General features: G+C 33.1%; 1 protein-coding gene across 5 annotated transcripts in view; it reads right to left on the bottom strand.

The window, feature by feature from the left end:
- Positions 1-17109, bottom strand: part of Tasp1 (taspase 1) — a 282779-nt gene that overhangs the window by 169944 nt on the left and 95726 nt on the right. For 4 of the 5 annotated variants that reach the window (XM_027921784.3, XM_071608720.1, XM_071608721.1 and 1 more), the window contains one exon: positions 4777-4896. The exons of the other annotated variant lie outside the window; for it this stretch is intronic. In XM_027921784.3, the coding sequence (XP_027777585.1) occupies positions 4777-4896 (120 nt within the window). The remainder of the gene's footprint in view (positions 1-4776; positions 4897-17109) is intronic. 5 annotated transcript variants of the gene reach the window in all.

Raw genomic sequence — 17109 nt, 5'->3', positions numbered from 1 at the left:
AACCACATTTTCTTCTGTTTTGAGATATACAATACAATAGTATTAATTATATTTCTTCCACTGTGTCACAAAACACCATAAGTTATTCTTCCTCTCTAACTGTAATATGGTACTTGTTTACCAACCTCTCCCCACCCATCTCCTCCCTATTCTCCTCAGTCTCTGATAACCCCAGAGTATACATAAATCAAAATATCATGTTATACCTCATAAATATGTACAAATATTATATGCAAATCAAAAAATAACACTAATTAATTAATTAAAATAAATAATACATTTGCAGCTATTCTACCTATCCAAACATTCTCAGAAAATAGCAAAATACAGTCTTTTTGATCTCATCAGCAATGTATTCCTTCCCTGCAAATACTTTTTCCTTTTGTAGTTCGTTAGCTAGTTGCTCTTCTGGTCTCTTGAAATCAGTGTGGTTGCCTTAAAACAGGTGGTTTTTAAACTAGTGCATGTTGAATTACTTGGGCAACTTGCTGATAAGAACCCTAATTTCTAGAGATTCTGTCTGGTTCAGTGTCTGAGAGAAGACATGGCCTTAGAGTACAGAAATGCAGATAATCCTTCTAACCACTGTCTAGGAAATCCTGTTTCAGGAGTCCTATTCCATGCCTCCATTTGGGTAGCACAATAGGAACTTCACACCACTCTATACCACAGGGCTCAGTATATGTTCATCACTGTGCTAGATTCTGCCATATGAAAAGAAAGAAAGGAAAAAGACCTGTTTGAGCTAATCACTTTGTTAGGTGGTAGAACAGATTATCAGTCTGAAATGACCAGGAACACAGTAAACTATTATGATTTATATAAAAGATTTTAACAATCATTTCTATTTTGTTTCAAATAATCCTCTCCAGAATGTCTACATTCATCACCACAACATCCACAATGACTTCTCTGTCTTTGAGAGGGGACTCATAACTAATAACTTTTTCACTCCTCAGAAGAGAATTAGTAAAAACCTTTGGCTAGCTATTGCAAAAATACAAGGAGCCAACTCAACGAGTTCATTACCACATGCTTAGTAAGAATGAAATACAGGGGGGAAAAAAAACTAAATTTCTATCCATAAAGAAAGGCTAAATAAACTTTGGCAGAGAAATACATGGAATTTGTTGCACAGGTTAAAAATAAAACAAGTAGATTTTTAAAAATCTTTAGGAATGGATATGGAAATATCTCCAAACATATTGTTGAATTTAAAAAAAAAAGGAAGTTACAATAATACATTCAGTATTCACTGTCACTGATAGAGAAAAAGATACTCCCATGAAAAGTACTGTTATCTTCTGGGAACTCACTTCTAAGGACTAGGCTAAGACTGGGACTGGTGGCCAGGAAGATTTCAGCTTACTTTGATATTCTGTTATTTTTCACAAGGACCTTACAACTCAGTTGCTCCAATATTCTACCCAGAGTAGGAAACATCCCAGGCATAGGATCTAACTACCTAATGTGACAACATATTCCCCTATTGGACATTTTCCACTGATGGAATCCTTGGATTGAACAAATATCTGCTTGATTATAACTTCTATCTACTAGTCTTGGTTCTGATTTCTGGAAATACCTTAACTTCCATATAATTGTGAGCTATTCCCCAAGATTTTCAGACAAACAACCTCCCCTCCTCTCTTAATCACTTTCCTTGAGAAATAATTCAGAATCCAGGATATTTATTCATGTGACCTACAGTTGCCCTTTCTAGTTTTTACTAACAAAAGTCTTGTTAAAAAAAAATAGAACCAAGAACTCAACAAGACACTTCAAATATGACAAACAGTGGGAAATCTGTTACAGGCTTTGAAAACACTATGATTCTAAAATACATGCCTTAGTTTCATTTCCCAAAACTGCTGGGCCAGTGTGGCAACTGAAAGCCCTTTAGAAGTGATTTAGCACATGGAGTTCAGAATAATACTAGCAGATTTGTACAGTAATCATTCAACTGGTACTCTTTGCAGCAGGTGCTAGGGCAGACAAAGTCTCAGAGAACACAAGACCCTAGTGGAAAGGTTCATCATTCTTCATTGAAAACTCTGAACATTTTCCCATCATCATTTCCATTCCTCTCAATTACTTTGACCAGGAGTCTGCACTCAAAAAAAAAAAAAAAAAAAAACTAGTACAAAAATCTACAAGAATACCCCTTAGTAAGCCAGTGGAAGTCGTCTCCCTAGGAAAGTAAGAATATTTATGCTTCCCTCTGTTTCTTCTAAGCAAATTCCCTTTAGAATGCCCTCCCTTAATATCATGAATTCGAGTTGTCTTCCTTCTTAACCTTCTGAAATTGGTTAGGCTGAGGCAGTCGCAGGTAAGATGAGAGAAAGAACAAGATGTTATCTCTCTCTTATCTACTTCTTTGCTGAAAACACATCAAAAGCAGGACTTTAAAATAAAATTTTTAAAAGTTTCCTTCTTTCTGGTAGTAAAATTTTATTAAGGTTATTATTGTGGAGTAAAAGTAGGTCATATAAGTGATTATTATTACTAAACAGCCATTGTTTCTCCTTCTATAAAATAAAGATGATAAAAATATACACTACCATAGTTTTGCCAAAGGATCACATAAATTAACAACCTATTACACAAAGCAAGTGCTTCATAAACAGTAGCTATGGATGTTATAACTAGGGGCTATGATACACAGTTTTAAAGTGTTACATCATATAATCTTCTAGTACTTGGTAAGGTAGCTAGTATCCTCATTTTACACTTAGAGAGAGTGGAGCTTAGAGATGTTGAGTAATTTACTCAAGGTATGGAGAAAGGAAAGTGAGAGATGGGATTAGAATAAAGGTTTACCTGAATTTAAAGTCCATACTCTTACCCACTAAACTCATTGTGTGTTTATATGGGGTGACATGAGGGGAAGTGGGAGTGGAATGTAATAATTCCTTTCTTGTGTCCAAATTGTGAGTGTAATCATTATAGTGAACTAAAGAAGGAAGTTCTAATCCAAATTGCTATTTTTTCATCTGCAGTGCTTTCAGTACAGGGTAATATGCTAAAATTTTAAGTAGTTAATTTAAGCATTTAAAGTGCACTGAATTCAACACATTTTGAAAAAATAATTAACCTTTGATACAATTTGCTTTTGTATTTTGTTTCATTCTGTGAAAAACTCTTCTTTACCTCTCATCTGATGATTCATATTTTCAGGCTTATCACATCTCCTTTATCCAGCAATATAATCCAATTAAACAGCTTCGTCTCCTGTAAGTACCTTGACTCCTTTCCCCCATGTCCTTTTCTGATTTTTTGTTCAGCTCTCACAGTTGTATATTCATAAATTAGCCAAGTGGAGCAAATAAACACATAAATTTTACAGAAGTATTCTTTTTCCAGAATAGTCCCATGTGTGGTAGTAGAATGGCTTCAAGATTTTTAAATGTTATAGTCTGGTAACATAGTCCAGAACTATCTTTGGTTCTGTCATTGCTACTTGCTAACTAAAACAAACAGAAAACAATGAGAAAATCATGGGAATTACTAGGCAATGAAGGCAACTCTGTTGGCTTTTCTCTCTCCTCCACGAGGGCATCCAAATACGATATGCCAAGCTTGAGTATATTATTCCAAACTTGAAAAATACACAGGTTATATAATGTGGAAAAATACTGTGGATATACAAAGACTTCTGTAGTGAGTTCATAGCACTGTTGGGTAATCATTCTCCATAAGTCCCCTGTATGGTAGGCAAAGTGTAGCACAAAAGTAATTACTCTTCCCTTCCACTTCCCCCTAGTATTGAACTGTAAGTGACTTGTCCACATAAAGGGAAGATCAAGGAATATTCCTAGGGGCTTTGCAAAGGTATCTTCCCTGAATCAGACATACTGCTTCAAGTATCACTAACCATCATAACCATAGCAACTGTGACACTGACTCTTTCTCATATGTGAGGGGCACACAGCATGATAAGCCATACTGCATACACAAGACAAAATCCAAATACTTAGTTTTAAAAAATATCTCCACGCAACTAGTTTAAAAGACTCCATGAGAATAATTAATTTGTTCACTCAATACTCAACACTTATTAATTAAGCCCCTAAGTAATGGGCCAAATTGGTTATACTCAGAATGCTTAGAACATTCAAATGAATTTTTAAATTTTATTCTCAATATAAAACTGAAGGTTGGAAATGGGGAGGATGGGGTGAAGAAGATGTAAGAGATCTGGAAATAAGCAAATGTCACACAAATCAGACCATCCTCATTTCTACATTTCATGTGTTAGTGACCTGAAATTCTAGTTATTCTACAAAATGCCTAAAATGATTAATCAGAAGAGAGATGTAGAATGTCAAACAAAATGTTACGATTACTTGAATGGAAAAAAATAAAAAAATATAACTCTAAAATCATTTTTTTAACTAAAAAGCAAGCAAATAAAGCTTGGTCTTAAAGACAGTGATACACACACACACATATATACACACACAAAATTGACAATGAAAATCAACACACATCTATTAAATATCTACTAAATATTCAGGTCAGTACTCAGCCCATTGAAAGTAGTAAAACTAGGATTACCAGTTGTAAAGATCAGAAAGAACCCTATCAATACTAGACAGAATTTTTTTAAGAAATTATGTTGAAAAGTTTTTTTTAATTTATATTAGACAAAAGTTAAAGAATAATGATTACTTTTCCTAATGGGAAAAATATATCCCTAGTGGTTTAAAAATTGTGAACTAGAAAATTTCATGTTTCATTTTGGAAAACTAGTGTATGAATCCTGTAATTAATTACCTGCCCAACTCTTCCTGGATGTTTCAAGGCCAAGCCTCCACTGGAGACAGCAGCAGCAACATTCCCTTCGTGGTCCACAACCACAGCGCCCACCGTGTCCAAAGTGCCTGAGTCATTTTCCTGTAGGGCAAAAGGGGCATGAGTGTGGAACAATCTGATGTGACTACATAGCACTTTTCAGTAAAATCACAACAGTATTTGAACTAATCCTAAGTGGAAACTTAAATAATCTCCTAAAATTATCTATTAGCAAGTTGCCATTTAAATCCTGTGTAAGTCAAAATGTATTTTCCCCTAAAACATCATGAAAGCAAGGGTCTCTAACAATATTTGATTTTCCTTTAATAAGACTAATTATGTACATATATATGTATATATATATACATATTGTGTGTATATTAGTTGTTGATTGATTTATTTATATGCAGTACTGAAAATTGAACCAAGTGCCTCACACACGTGAGGCAATAGCTCTACTACTGAGCCACAACCCCAGCCCAATAACAGCCTAATAGGGAAAAACTATCAAATCAATATAAAATATATAGCAGTATCTCCCAAACTCAGGAATTAAGTCTGTGACTGAGAATTTATAGAGAAAAAGATCTTTGGCATAAGTGAGCCAATAAATCCCAATATTAGTATTTTTTAATACTTTATTAGTTGTTGGTGGACCTTATTTTTTTTTAAAATGTGCTGAGAATCGAACCCAGTGCCTCACACACACTAGGCAAGCACTCTACCACTGAGCCACAATCCCACCTCTAACATCAGTATTTTTAAAATATGTTATATACAAACTTCAAAAAGTAATATATTCAGCATGGTAAATGAAGAAAATGACATTTACAACCTTGTACTACATCATCATTTTCTCTTATAATTCCTTGTCTTCAATAAACTTTATGGTATGGTCCCTTCTCTGCTATATCATTAATATGTTTTAATATCACTCACATGTATGGCCAGAAAGTTCTATGTTCTTAGGAGGTAGCTTTATGTCTCTATGTCTTGTCCCAGGTCCCACATGTTGAAGACATTTTACATTTAGTGACTATGTGCAGCTGTCTCCTACCACAGAGGTTTCTGGGTCACGTGTGCCATACAAATTACTGGATAAAAAATCAAAATTGTGTGGTAGGGACAAGAAAAAATTTTGTGAAAAAGTAATCTTTTTCTTATATTTTACAAAGGAAGGTTACGGAAGGTCTTTAGGTTAATAGTAGTTACAATAGTGTTCTTAGGCTGACAGTGATTTTCAAACCCTAGACCCTACCGTACTCCCCTTCCCAGCATATGTGAAAGAGCCAGGCACAACCCCAGGTTCAACAAGAATAGTTTCCCTTCCTGTGTGGTTTACTGTTTATACTACTGAGCAAAACTCTGTACTGAGGGATTCCTGCCTAAAAACAAAGTGACACACCAAGGCAACCACCAGAAATGTCAATTCACTCCTGGAGTCATCTCAGAAGTTGAGTGACATTGAAGGGTGGTTTTAAATATTGGAAGCAAAAGGCAAACAAAAGAGTTTTCCTTAAACAAAACGAAGGTAGAGTATGCAAAAAAAAAATTAACATTAAATTTGACAGGGGAAGGTACTTATATCTAGACAGTAACATTTCTTGGTCTAAATTCTAGCATCCACTAAATATACTGAAACACTATGATGTATTTACTTTGATAGAAAAAGGTTAACTAGCTGAAATGAGCACCATATTCTTAATCTCTCTTTAACCACACATGGGGGCACTCTAGCTAATAAATTTGCATGGTCACATCCCAGAATAACAATTTTGCTTATGGCAGGAACCTAAATTTCAAGGATAGGTGCCTGACCATAAATTCATTGAGAAAAGCTTGATCCACTATCTCACTGAACAAGCACAGTTTATATCCTTTTGTGGATAAGATTAAAAACAAAGTACAGAAATGCATTAAAAACATTTTACTACAGAAATTGGATAATCTCTAAAGAGAACTATGCCTTAAAGGTGAATATTTGTTTTATTATTCTAATAATTTCTAAGACTTTATCTCCTTACAACATTGGGTACAGAAATGTCTGTCCATCATCCAGAGGCCAAGTCATATGACTTCTATAGCAGAACTTCTCAAACTTTAATATGCATGCATATCATCTGGAGAATTCGTTTAAAAGCAGATTCTGATGGGGTAATCTCAGAGCTGGCCAAAACTGTATATCTAACAACTTTCTAGATAATGCTGATGCTCATCCACAGATCCTACTTTGAGAAACAAGGTGTGATAGTACCCCCATCCCATAGGTTCCTCATCAGCCAAACACCTGCTCCAGTCTGAGGAAAACAATATCATAGGCACAGAACTACTGAAGGAGAAACTTAGATCACCTAAAATGAACATTATGTCAATAAAAAAAGATTTGAGTTCTAACTTGTACAACCTTCAATTGGTAGCCTATCACCACTATTATACCACCAGGCATATAAAGTATTGATCCTGCACTGATGCTGCATAGTTTTCTTTGTTGAAATAGATAACTCCCATACTTAACTTTTCTCAAGAACAACAACATAAAAGTTAAGAAAGGGTATTTTTTCCCTAAGATTATTTTGTGGAGGTGGAGATGTAGTTCAGTCACAGAGTGCATAACACCCTGAATTCCAGCACCAGGAAAAATAAAATAAAGTTGCTTAAGATTATTTTTGGAAATGTTTTATTGAGGGATATATATCAGAAATCACTTCTTGCCTTTTTCCCCAGTTATAAAGTTCTGGAAACATTTACATACTATTTTTTCTTCTAGTCCAGGTACAATGTAAAATAAAGTTTACAATCTTCATCTATCCCTGTAGATAAGGGTAATCGCTTCTAGTGAATAATCAAATTATAGCTTTCCTATTTCACCCTCTGTTCTATGGAGTAATGTCACTTCTCTTACTTTTTAATTGACCAACAAAAGTTTTATATATATACATATGTACACACACACATACACACACACACTGTACAACATGTTTTAATGTAAGTATAGGTTGCAGAATTGCAAAATCAAGATAATTAACAGATGTATAATCTCACATATATAATTTTCTGTGTTTTGTATGTAAAGTGGGGTATGGATCCTTAATATCCACCCAGACTCCATTTCTTAGTGGTGCTAGGGATCAAACTCAGGGCCTAATGCATGCTAAGCAAGCACTCTATAACTGTGCTATACCCATAGTCCCTAAAATCTACTCATTTAAGGATTAGTTCTTTTTTATCAACTGCAGCTGGCTGATTTTATCCAAGCATTCTGCAAAATAGACCTTTACAGTGGGGATACACAACATATATATATTGATACACATATATTACCTATAAAACAATTCTCCTAGCATTTCAATCAGGACATGGTGAACCACTGGAACTTTCATGCCTAACAAAACTACTGCAGAGAGATACAAAAACTGATGTCAATATAACTGGATTTTTTATATAGATGAATTTATTTAACTTGGTTTTAAAAAATGAAAAATCATGCAAAAAACAGAGGATTCTGTTCCAAATAAAGCTACATATTCCTAAGGGTATGTAACACCTGCAAAATTCAGAATTACTTCATAAATATTCAAGAATTATTTCATAGACTTCACATACTGCAAAGCAAATTTAAGGATGATGAAGTAATATTTAAGCATTTTTATGAAGTGCAGATAAATTAAGTGAAAGACAAACATTGGTAGTTTTGCCATAATAATTTCACAGAGCTCATTTGTATGGGAATGAAATCTTGGGTTAAAAAACACACAATGACTGTTACTATATAGAGCTACCATTACACCCTTACACTCCATAAATACTTAAAAATACATCACCACACAGATACACATGTGCCTATTGTCCTTGACTGAAACATGCTATTTATATTACTTTTGTGATAAAATTGTGACTAAAAAGCAACTGTATAAACTATAGTTCCCTGCAGAACAAACACATGCACATAAAGCTTACATAGAAAATATAAGTGTTGTAGAAAATATAGAAATAAAATTCTCTTAATGTAACCATAAGATAATGGTAATTACTTCTGGTTTTCTCTACTCCAAATTAGAGATAGCAATTACACAGTTATTGTAAGAATCAAAGGAAGTAACATATGTAAACTATACTACAAAGAACGAATTTCTTGAAACAAGATACTTCCCACCAGAAAATTACACCTCTAGTCTGCTTTCTAACTGAAATATGCCACAACACACCATTCTATCACTTGTCATCACTTGTCTCATTAACATGGTCTTTCCTTTGCACAGAATTACTCAAACATCAAATAGCTAAAATACAAGAATTAATATTAAAAGTATGAGTGCATCTTAAAATTGATGTCATGGGATTATCCTAATATAATAATAAAAAAGGAAATGACACTTTTTTTAAAAAAATGCCAAGCTTCCTTATATACTTTTATTAAGTTTAAGAGCAGCATTATAACCAGCATAAGCCTCCACTTATGCAGATCAGTGTGCCCTACATGACAATACAATAACATCTCCATAAAGCTTTAATATACCTGAGTATCTGAAACAAGGAAAGATGGCTCTAGATACAGGAGATCTAACCTGGTTCTGTTTAACTCCCACAAATCAGCCCCTGACAATGGAGCCACTGTGGGCTAAAGCGTATCAACTATGGGTAAACAAAGTCTAATTTAGCTAGAAATATCAGGATTCTCTTCTGTGTCTGGATTGACTGAAACCAGGGAAAATCTGGATGTAGAAATATCCAATGATTTTTCCCTTTCCTCTATAGAAAATCATCCTCTGCTGACCAAAACCACAAACAATGATTCTTGTAAGCTATACGAATCTTTCTGTAGTAGGTATGCATTAATCATTTTTGTAGTACAGTTCAAATGACTACCAAACATATTTAGAACGGAGAATAAAACTTCATACTACATAAAACCCCTTATTTATTTCTTAAATTAAGAAAAGTTAGAATCTTTCAGCTTAACATAAAAATAAAGTGGATGAACCATGCTTTTATTGAGGATTTCATGTGATCTGTATTATAGCTTGAGTTATAAATTTATACCATAACAAATTTCTGGGGATTACCTAAAAAACTAAAATGCTTAAAGACAGCAAAGGATAATGCTATTCAACTGGTAGAATTTTTATCCAGTATTCTGGGGCTTACATCATTACAGGTATAAAAAGTAATGGTATTAATATTGTTTTTAAAGAAAATCTTTCAAATGTGAATTTTAGGGTTTTTTTTCTCTTTAAAACAGAATAGTTGGAAAGTTTTAGTGTATATGTCTAGTGAGTATGTATAAGTGATGGCACAGACCAGATGAATACACTCATAACATAGATTATTCCACAAGTGAATAGTAAAACCACCATAAGTAGGTTTATGCAGCTTTAAATCATTTTTATTCTTACTCAGATGCTGATTTTATTTAATTTATGCCCACAATGAAGTACTGGGATTATATGAACTAGATCTAAACTGCATTTATCCTATCAAAATACTTCAAATAACACATCTCAAAGACTTCAAAAATCAGTTTAAACATTTAATAATAAATATATCCAATTTAGCTCCTGGAATTTTTATGGAATGTCAATCACAGCTTTCTAATTTTAAATCAAAATTTTAAAATTCAACATTAAACATAAATCTAGCTCTGACCTAGCAACTAAATTGTATTACTAAGAGAAATCTAAATGTGTATATATAATACAAAGATTTGTGAAGAATGTCCATAACACCTTTATTTGCAATTGCCAAAACCTGGAAATGACTCAGATGTTTATCAACAGAAGAACAAATTAAAAAAAAAAATCTATGATATCACCAATAATGGAGGATTGTTCAGCAATAAAAAGGAACTAATAATACATAGAACAACATGGATAATGTTTTAGACATATGCTGATTAAAAGAAGCTGGATACAAAATAATATATAATATATGTTTTCATTTATATGAAGTATAACAGGTAAAACTGTGGTGAAAAGAATCGGGGAAGGGTTGTCTTGGGATGGAGGAGCTTTAATGATAGAGGGACATAAAGAAACTTTCTGGAATAACGGACATATTCTGTATCTGATAGAAGTGTGGGTTATTTGATTATATACACCTGTCAAAACTCATTAAACTGTACAAATAAATGTATGCATTTTATTCTAAGGAAATCTTACCTTTAAAAATAAGAAAAAAAATTTAACAGTTATATAAATTTAAAGAACACAACAAAGAATTTAAAACATCAGACCCTGAACAAATTTTCCAATATTTTTTATGTACATAAAAGACATTTAATACACATTTTATTATAATTCTAAGCAAAAGAGAAAAAAGATGATGGGAAATACAAAATAAATGTGACGAGATATGGATGAAAGAATATACTATGTCTACTTAGAGAAAATAGGCATAACAAAGGGGGGAAATATTTAAAGAAAAAATGGCTCAAAATTTTCCAGAACTGATGGAAAACAAGAATCTATCTCCAAGAAGTTAAAGGAAAGGAGCAGACAGAAAAGAAAGATCACCAAAATGACAGCTAAAATCCCAAAAGCTCAATTTGCAGAAGAGAGTGGTTAGTATGATTTCTTTAAAGAAATGATTAATCAACAAAACTGCCTTTTAGGGACAGAAATTAATTAAAGACATTTGTAAGTATATAACCAAAGCAATTTTACCACCAAAAGACCTTCATTTAAAGAAGTCTCATAGGGCCATTCTATTTAGTACTGCAACCTGACCTGACCTCCTTCTAGATCCTTCCTACCAACCATTTGTGAACACACCTAATCCCCCTTTCTTTGCTTAACTGTATCTTTTCCCCCTGAAATGTCTCATATCTCTTTCTACAATATTAATTTTTGTATCATGCAAATAGCATATTATTACTTTCATAGCATTTTAATCTTCTATCTCCCCTACAACACTGTAAGCTACACAAAAACAAGAGGAACAATGAAGATATATCAATATCAAGCTTTTAAGACAGATAAATGGTATCTACATGTTATATGTTGAAAGTTTAGATTTACCAAGAAAACATAAAATTCTAAATTTGTATGTACTGTAAAAACTGCCTCAAATTTAAAAAGCAAAACAAAAACTGAGCAAAAAGGAAAAAATCAACAAACCCATACTCTATAATGAGACATTTCAACATATTTCTCTCATTTCTGAATAGGTCAAGGAAACAAAAACATTAAGAAATATTTGTGAAAAGCACATTATAAACACTTGAGTTGATAAGCATTATAGAACTATGAATTCAACAATAAGAGGGAAAATATTACTTATAATCTCATATGAACATTTATAACAAATGAACCACACATTAAGATATAAACTAAATCACATCAAATTTCAAGAAACAATATCAAACAGGACACACTCTCTATTAAACAATCAACTTAGAATTCAATAAAAGTAGAAAATTAAAAAACAAGACACTTCTAAATAATTTATGGATTAAATATCTACATGGACACAAAACCATTTAATAATGAATAATAACAATATAATACTTCAAAACTTGTAGGATATAATAAAAGGGGAAAATTATAACCAAAATACTGATATCAAAAGAACAGAAAATTAGTAAGTTAAATGACCAACTAAATAAGACAGAGATGGGGGAGAGAGGAGGGAAGAGAAAGAAAAAGTGCAAGGGAATGAGATTCATGATTTATGTGAGATTTATTATTTTATGTGCAGATATAAATATGGCACAATGAATCCCCTAATATGTATAATAATAATACAGCAATAAAAAACAAATGTTACAAAAACAAGTTAAAGAACAAGGTACATACAAAATCTAGAAAAAGGAAAAAATGGAAATAAAATATCAACAAGGGAGAAATATAAAGAGATCAGAAAAGACAAAGCTGGATCTATGAAAAAACTACTTGCTGAATGAATTCAACATGACACGCAATTGTTCTCTCTGTGTATCACTAAAATTCCAGCAGAAGTCTGTCCCTCCTGTCTACGCCTTCAACACTAGCCAGTGCTTTCTCTGCTTCATTTGTACTCCATCCAGTAAAATGTTACTTTCCACACTAATCCTCATTCCCCAGCACACATACACACATTAAAATACCACCCATCCTCAAGTCCTGTGACCTCAAATAACTACATAAAAGGTTTCCTGAGTCTTCCCAAACACAGTGGAAGCTTTTTTGCCTTTAAACTCCTATAATATGCTCTTCATCTCACTCTAAGAAGACTATACATTCGCTTGTTCTGGGATCTTTTGTATTTTATCTTGCCCCTCATGTACCTGGAAGCAATAAATAACAAAGTTATTTGTAAAGAAATGAAATTAATGTTTTTATTAGAACCTTATCAATAACTCAAGCTTTGTACCCTCTGAAATGACATCTCACTCAATTTGTATGCATGATCCAAACCTAGCCTATCTACAAGCAGTTTCCCTGCTATTACACCCAGTTCTTTTATATTTAGTTCTTCCCTAAATGTAATTCTTACGCACATCACTCCTAAGTGAATTCTGTCCCCAAAACAAGTCTTTAAACAACTGCTGAGAAATCTTTGGCTGGTCTCTATGAAAACTGAACTGAAGTCAAGATTCATTTCTCACAATATGAGTGATCCTTCTTTCAGGAATTTTTTCATGCTCTTTGGCCTACTGTTCAAAAAAACACACTTCTAAGGCTCTAACTATCAAACATGAAGCCTCTTACTTTATCTATAAAGAAATTATACATCTTGATATTGGTCACATTTGATGCTTTAATTAGTAATACTTCCTTACTGTCTTCTCATCCTCTAAAGTCATTTGGCATCACACTCTTCTCAATTTTGACTAATTCAGTTTTTTCTTTTTAATACTCATACTCTACTTTTGTTTTATCCACTGGAGAGTTGGTCATCCTTTACCACAATCAGTCATCACCATCTGGGAAATATATTCCAGAGAGAAGAATGAAAATCAAGGCTATTTGGAAGTTTTACTTCACAGAAGCATGTTTATAATAGTACTTCAATGTCAGAAATAACACAATAAAGTTACCAACAAACTCACTAACAGAATATGAATTCATTACTTGGGTATATTTAAAAACACATAAATAAACAAGCTAAGACTTTGCTAATTAAATAGACAGCAACAAACTCTTTATAAGAGCAGGCAAACTTTTTCAATTTAGTCGTCCAATTTAGCTCTTTCTAGGAACACCTGGCCATGGTCTGGACCTCTGGTCTTTCTTTCATTTTAGGGCATACATTTACCTTCTCTGGATAAAATTACACTTTTTCTTTTAAATGCCAGAGCTCCACTGGCCTTTGAACTAAGTCTTAAAGCAGTGGGGAATAGCAGATAAAGGACTAGAAGGTAACACGGACAATCTGGATTTTATTCCTGCCAATGAAACACCATGACAATTAGGATGGGTCACTTAACCTGGATTTAAATTGGACCCTCTCTAGACTGAAGAACAATATTTGATACTGACTTAATAATACAGTAATGAGTTACTTAATTTGATGTGAGATGTTTAAAGTACATCACATCTATCTGGCCACATAATTATGAGTAAACCATAAAATTAGAAATTGTTGAATCACAACTATATTCAACTAAATAAACATATTAAAAAGCAAAGGGAAATAATTTTTTTAAAAACAGCCAAGAGGAAAGAAAATGCCTATATATTCTTTTTCCTTTTCCCTCAATTGATAAAATCTCCCTCCCCGCAAATGGACCTTTATTTTTTTTATTTATATGTGGTGCTGAGAACAGAACCTAGTGCTTCACCCATGCTAGGCAAGTGCTATGCCACTGAGCCACAACCTCGGCCCAATTGATAAAATCTTATTAGAAAGTAAAGATAAATAAAAGAATTGAAAGAGTAGGAAAAGAGCTAAGTATATTCTAGGATACAAAATATAATCTAATTATGATAGCACTATATCCTAGAAAATTTAATATCATTCAAATTAACTTCAATAATGTCTTCAGAGATTCCCAACATTTAAAAGCTTGTGATGAATGCAAATATGGAACAGGCACCGTATTTCAAAACATTCTTTTCATTTGGTCCTAAACACAGTTAGTACAAATTAGTGTAGCAAGGGGTTCAGGGAGGAACTCTGGCTACGTACTTAATTTCTCTAAGGCCTACTTTACTTTGTTAAATTCTGTACACTGTTTAACTATATCAACTTATAATATTCCTCCACTGGGGATTATAAACTGTTAATACCAAGAGTTTGGTTTGACCAGCAAAGTGTAATTTTGTTGTTAACAAGTTTTATATTCTAAATACCCTAAAATAGAGCAAATATTACCAATCAGCCCTAGTATCTTCTGCTTGTCCACCTCTTCATATAAAAAGCTATGGCACAAAGAAGTTCATCCATTTACAGATTTAAAAACTTTAAAATAAAATTTTTTATAGTTGTAGATGGGCAGAATGTCTTATTTTATTTGTTTATTTCAATGTGGTGCTGAGGATCGAAGCCAGTGCCTCACACATGCTAGGCAAGTGCTCTGCCACTGAGCTACAGGCCCAGCCACTAAACCCAGGACTTTCATCCTTTTAGTTTAAATTCTTCTCTTTCCATAAAGACTGCCATGAAAAACTGAGAAGAGTTTAGAAGGATTTCTCCATTCAGTTTATCCCATAGCTCTCAATGATGATTTCACTGCTTTAGCATACTCCAAATGATATGATTTCCTTTAATGTTTAATTCCCCTGAGTCAAATACATTAAGGCTAGGACCTGAACCCCATATGCTCTCTTTACTCCCTAAAACTATTTTAAAAACTTCACATAAAGGAGCACTCAATAAGTGTTTGCTAGTGATAATGTTGAGGCCAAAAGTAAAACAGGTACTCGATAAAAAAACTGAAGGTTACTTGAGGCCATGACCTGTGGTGGAAAGACCAGTAAAGTCTGTTCATAACCTCAGGCTACAGGGATCAATGAAGCAATAAAAAATGCAGCACTGCCTGTCCCTGGAACTAATGATCCAAAAAGAATATTTTGCAAAATTTAACATTTCCTCACAAAAAGATGACAATGCTTAAAAAATGAAAATGCTTTTGACAAAGCCAAACACACACACACACACACACACACACAGAGATATATTTGTGATTTGTGTCTGCACTCAATCATAAATTTGTCTGAGCTTGCAAGGCAATTCACATTCTATAAAAGCTCTGTTCCCCTTTGGAAAAAAAAATCATACATCCAAAATAAATGTACTAGAAAATGGGAAAGAATTATTGTTTTGGTGAGTGTCCACTCTTTTTCCTAGGGGAAGGGAAGAGACATGTCTGGAAATACATTTGTAAAAGTGGCATTTTTACCTGCATAACAAGAAAAGCCTTTGGTCAAATTTATCTAGATGAGCCCGCCCCCTTGTGGGCACTTTCTGACTCACCACCTCTTCCAAATGGTAGGTCAAGACTATTTCTATATTTCCCAGCATTCATTTCCTTTCCTTACTAACATATTTTTTTAAATACCTATAATATTGAGGAAACAATAATATTATTTATTAATATTTTGGACAGTCTACAGTCAGTCTTTATCCCAATTTACAAGCTTATTGTCAATAACTTAAGCATAGCTTTTAGACTAGCATATGTTTGAAGCATTTCAACAACAGACCATAAGACTAATGACTAACATTATGTGTTTCTCGTTCAAATTTAATTTTTTTGCTACTATGGATTGAACTCAGGAGCTCTTTACTACTGAGCTACATCTACATCCCCAGCCCTATTTGTTCTTTATTAATAGTATAATTTGTCATTTGTAGAAGTTTAAGCTAGTAATGTTAACTGAGTAAAAACAGCACTATATCTAGAGACTGTAATAAGAAATAAAAAATAAATAAAATGCTCTTGCCTCCATGAGTCAACTAAAATATGAGAAAATTATTACTCATACCAATCTCAAAAGGGCAAATGTACAAAGAAGACAATTCAGTTCAACACTTATTGAGTGCCTATTACATATGCTAAGTAGATGAAAGAATTCTATTCTAATTTGAGTGGCATTGGAGCTAGCCCTAAAAATAGGACTTGGATTAGAATTTCATAAGGCAGATAAGTTGCTGATATTCCATTATTATTATTTATACCATGAAGGGAAAGATAAATGAGCAAAAACTTAAAATTGAGAACTTTCAATAAATTCATGGAAAATTGAATATTTGGCAAGAGAAAAAAACTATTTAAGAATAGAAATAATAAAAATTCTGGAGGCTAAGTTTCAAGATGGTACATAAAGTCAGGCTAAAATGTTGGGTTTAATCTACAGACAATAAAGGTTCTGTTAAAGTTTCTCTCCGGAAAGCAAC

This window comes from Marmota flaviventris, chromosome 2 (genome assembly GCF_047511675.1).
Source record: "Marmota flaviventris isolate mMarFla1 chromosome 2, mMarFla1.hap1, whole genome shotgun sequence".
Lineage (NCBI taxonomy): Eukaryota > Metazoa > Chordata > Mammalia > Rodentia > Sciuridae > Marmota > Marmota flaviventris.
This window is presented reverse-complemented; position numbering and strand designations above follow the sequence as displayed.